The 2,891-nt window shown below is 38.0% G+C and overlaps 1 protein-coding gene across 1 annotated transcript; it reads right to left on the bottom strand.

Annotated features, from left to right (window-relative positions):
• On the bottom strand, positions 1-2,232 carry LOC112199079. Its single transcript, XM_024340139.1, has 5 exons — positions 2,071-2,232; positions 1,868-2,013; positions 1,355-1,686; positions 431-1,036; positions 1-254 (listed from the first exon to the last, which is right to left on the bottom strand). Exons 1-5 carry the CDS (start codon positions 2,230-2,232, stop codon positions 1-3), a joined length of 1,500 nt encoding a protein of 499 aa, XP_024195907.1.
• Positions 2,233-2,891: the final 659 nt, after the last annotated feature.

Here is a 2,891-nt window from a genome sequence, read left to right as displayed (position 1 = left end):
TCAAATAGGTTCAGTGCAGGTCTTCTTGTTATGTTGTCCCATTTTGCCACATCGGCTGCAACGAATGAGCTTCTTTTCACACTCTCCTCTAAACTTGACCCTCTTGAGCCTAGGCCTCCCAGGAGGCCTCTTTACATTTGGAGGAAGTATGAAGCCACTGCTAGCAGATTCCGAAGAAGCCATATCAACGTTGGAAATTGGATGAATTGGAAAATCATAGCACTTCTGGCAATTATCAACATGAAAATGCTTATCTATAAAAGCATAAACATCCAATGAGGCACCATGGCAGCAAGGAAAGCAGTTAATCTCCCATTTTTACACGAGCAAGAAAGAGTTCCAAGGTCCACAACATAAGAATACTTTGATCTTACTTCATAAACATTAGTATGGGAGTAATGCACATTGAAACGGCAAGCTTTCTCCATACCTTCTTTCAAACGACCCTCCATAACAGGAGTAAGTTGCGAGGTCCAAATTTGAGCCTCGTCTCTCCTCTCACCCATCATCTGCATCACCTTAATCCAAGTCTGATCAAGCATAGTGTACACTGGCATCTCACGCTCAACAGCAAACCAAGCATTAAAAGATTCAGCTATATTATTAGCCATAATTCCATAACGGCATCCAGGGAAAAATGCGCGGCACCAATTTTGAAGAGGCAAATCAGCAAGAAATGAATCTATAATATCAGCACCACCAACTTCTCTCAAGTCTCTTAAATGAAAACGATATTCCTTTTCAGTGCACGAATATGCCAACTCAAAAAACTTCTTTTTAACATCATCTTTCAAAACAGAAGACCCTTTACCATTGTATTTAGTCATAAGATTATGCACCAAGTGCTTGTAACAGAAAAGATGAGGATTACCAGGAAATATCTTGTCGAAAGCATTCAACAGTCCAACACCATGATCACTAGTAGACGTAATTAATCTACCTTGAGGTTCCAGCAAGCTCTTCAAGTGTTGGAAGAAAAAGGACCAATTAGCATCAATCTCAGAATCACAGACACACATTGTAAGAGGAAAGAAACCTGCCAATAGAAAAAAAAGAGTAAGTCTTTTGGGGGCCAATACATGTCTATTGGGAGGTAATACATGATAGCAGTGTGCCGCTACACCGCCAACGGGAGCGTACCACTCCACATTTTCAACAAAAAACAATAATAAACATTAAAAAAAATAGAAAGGGGAAACAAATCATAAGAAAATAAACGTGTATTGGGGGGTAATATATGTCTATTGGGGGTCAATGCATGATTCCAGCGTGCCGCTGCACCGCCAACGAGAGAGTACCACTCCACATTTTCAACAAAAATACAAATAAAAGATCATAGAAATGAGAAAAGTACCATGATTTCCATTCTTTCCAGTTGCACAAAGTATCTGCCCCTTGTAGACACTCTTCCCAAAAGTCCCATCGACAAACAAGAAGGGAAGACAGAATTCAAAGCCTTTAACACAGCCTGCATAAGCTAGGAAAAGCCTCTGAAACCGATTGCTCAATGGATCAACTTCCAAAACAAACGAAGATCCCGAGTTAGTCTCAAATACAGTATCCCTATACCATGTTAACTTGTTAAACGAATCAGCCTCAGAACCATAAATCATTTCCCTAGCCTTCTTCTTTGCTTTCCAAGCAACCTTGTATGATATATCAAACCAATAAGCTGACTTGAACTTGCTGATAATTTCCCTTAGCTTAATGATAAGTTATAGCTAATATCCTCTTCAATACATGTCTTGACAATTTTTGATCCCAAAAGCTCATATTTTTGCCTCCGAAGAACACCTTTGCAAGAGTGCACATTGTTCAAATCACTAATTATAAAGTATCCATTTGCAGGGGATACATAACCACGAACATTCCAATCACATCATTCGGTTCCCCAATTGGAACAAACCGCATGAATTCTATCCCAATCATTCTAATAAACACAAAGCTGAACCCAACTTCAACAGTATATTTTCTGAGCTTCTCTCGGAACTCGGGGGAACCGCCACGAAATTTCTGCCCCACACATTGAATGTAACTAGCCCACTCATTCGACAAGTAAGACTTTTAAACTTCAGTCCTAAATGCCTCAGTAAGGTAATCATCTTCATCCACAATACTAGAGCAGCTATCTTCAAATGAAATAGAAGCATTTTTGCTACAACTTCCACTGTTCTTCAACACCGTAATATCAACACAATCCAACTTGTAAATTTTGGCACCGCTAAACAGCATCTGGAATTCGTCATCATTGCGAAGAAAAAAAATAGAACATCCAGGATGAGAATAATGAAGCTCAATACCATCAGTTGCAGAAAAACTGAACTGTTCACAAATGTATTCAAACAAATGAGCATAGCTCATATATTGATTAATACAAAACATGAAACTTTGTCCAGAATGAGTGCACTTAACAACCAAAGAACCATCCATATTCCTGTATAAAAAAACAAAAAACAAAACAAAATCAAACCACTATTGGGCCCCAATAGACACATATTGCCTCCCAATAGAGGAGTCTAGAACACCAAAATAACTTCACAGATTAGAAAAAAGTTACTATAAAAACAACTATTTCTTAGCTTCATTAAAAACTAAGCGTATCAAAAAAGAAGAAAATCAGCTCTGTAAACCATCTATTGTCCCCCAATATGTGTCTATTGGGGGCCAATAGACACTTCACAAATACCCAAACGGATTGAACTGTTCTAAAACAAAACCACACAAACTTAGCACAATGAAAAAGATCGAACTTAGCACAACAAATTTATAAGCATGAAAATAGCAAATCGAACCAAATCAAAGATGAAATTCACGCTTTTCGAAAAATAAAAAAATGGAATTAATGAAACACAGACAAATCTTAGCGCAATCATTCGGAAATAACAACCGTG

The sequence above is a fragment of the Rosa chinensis genome, chromosome 4 (genome assembly GCF_002994745.2).
Source record: "Rosa chinensis cultivar Old Blush chromosome 4, RchiOBHm-V2, whole genome shotgun sequence".
NCBI classification, from domain to species: Eukaryota; Viridiplantae; Streptophyta; class Magnoliopsida; order Rosales; family Rosaceae; genus Rosa; species Rosa chinensis.
Note: the sequence above shows the minus strand (reverse complement) of the source record. Positions and strands in the feature narration are given on the sequence as shown.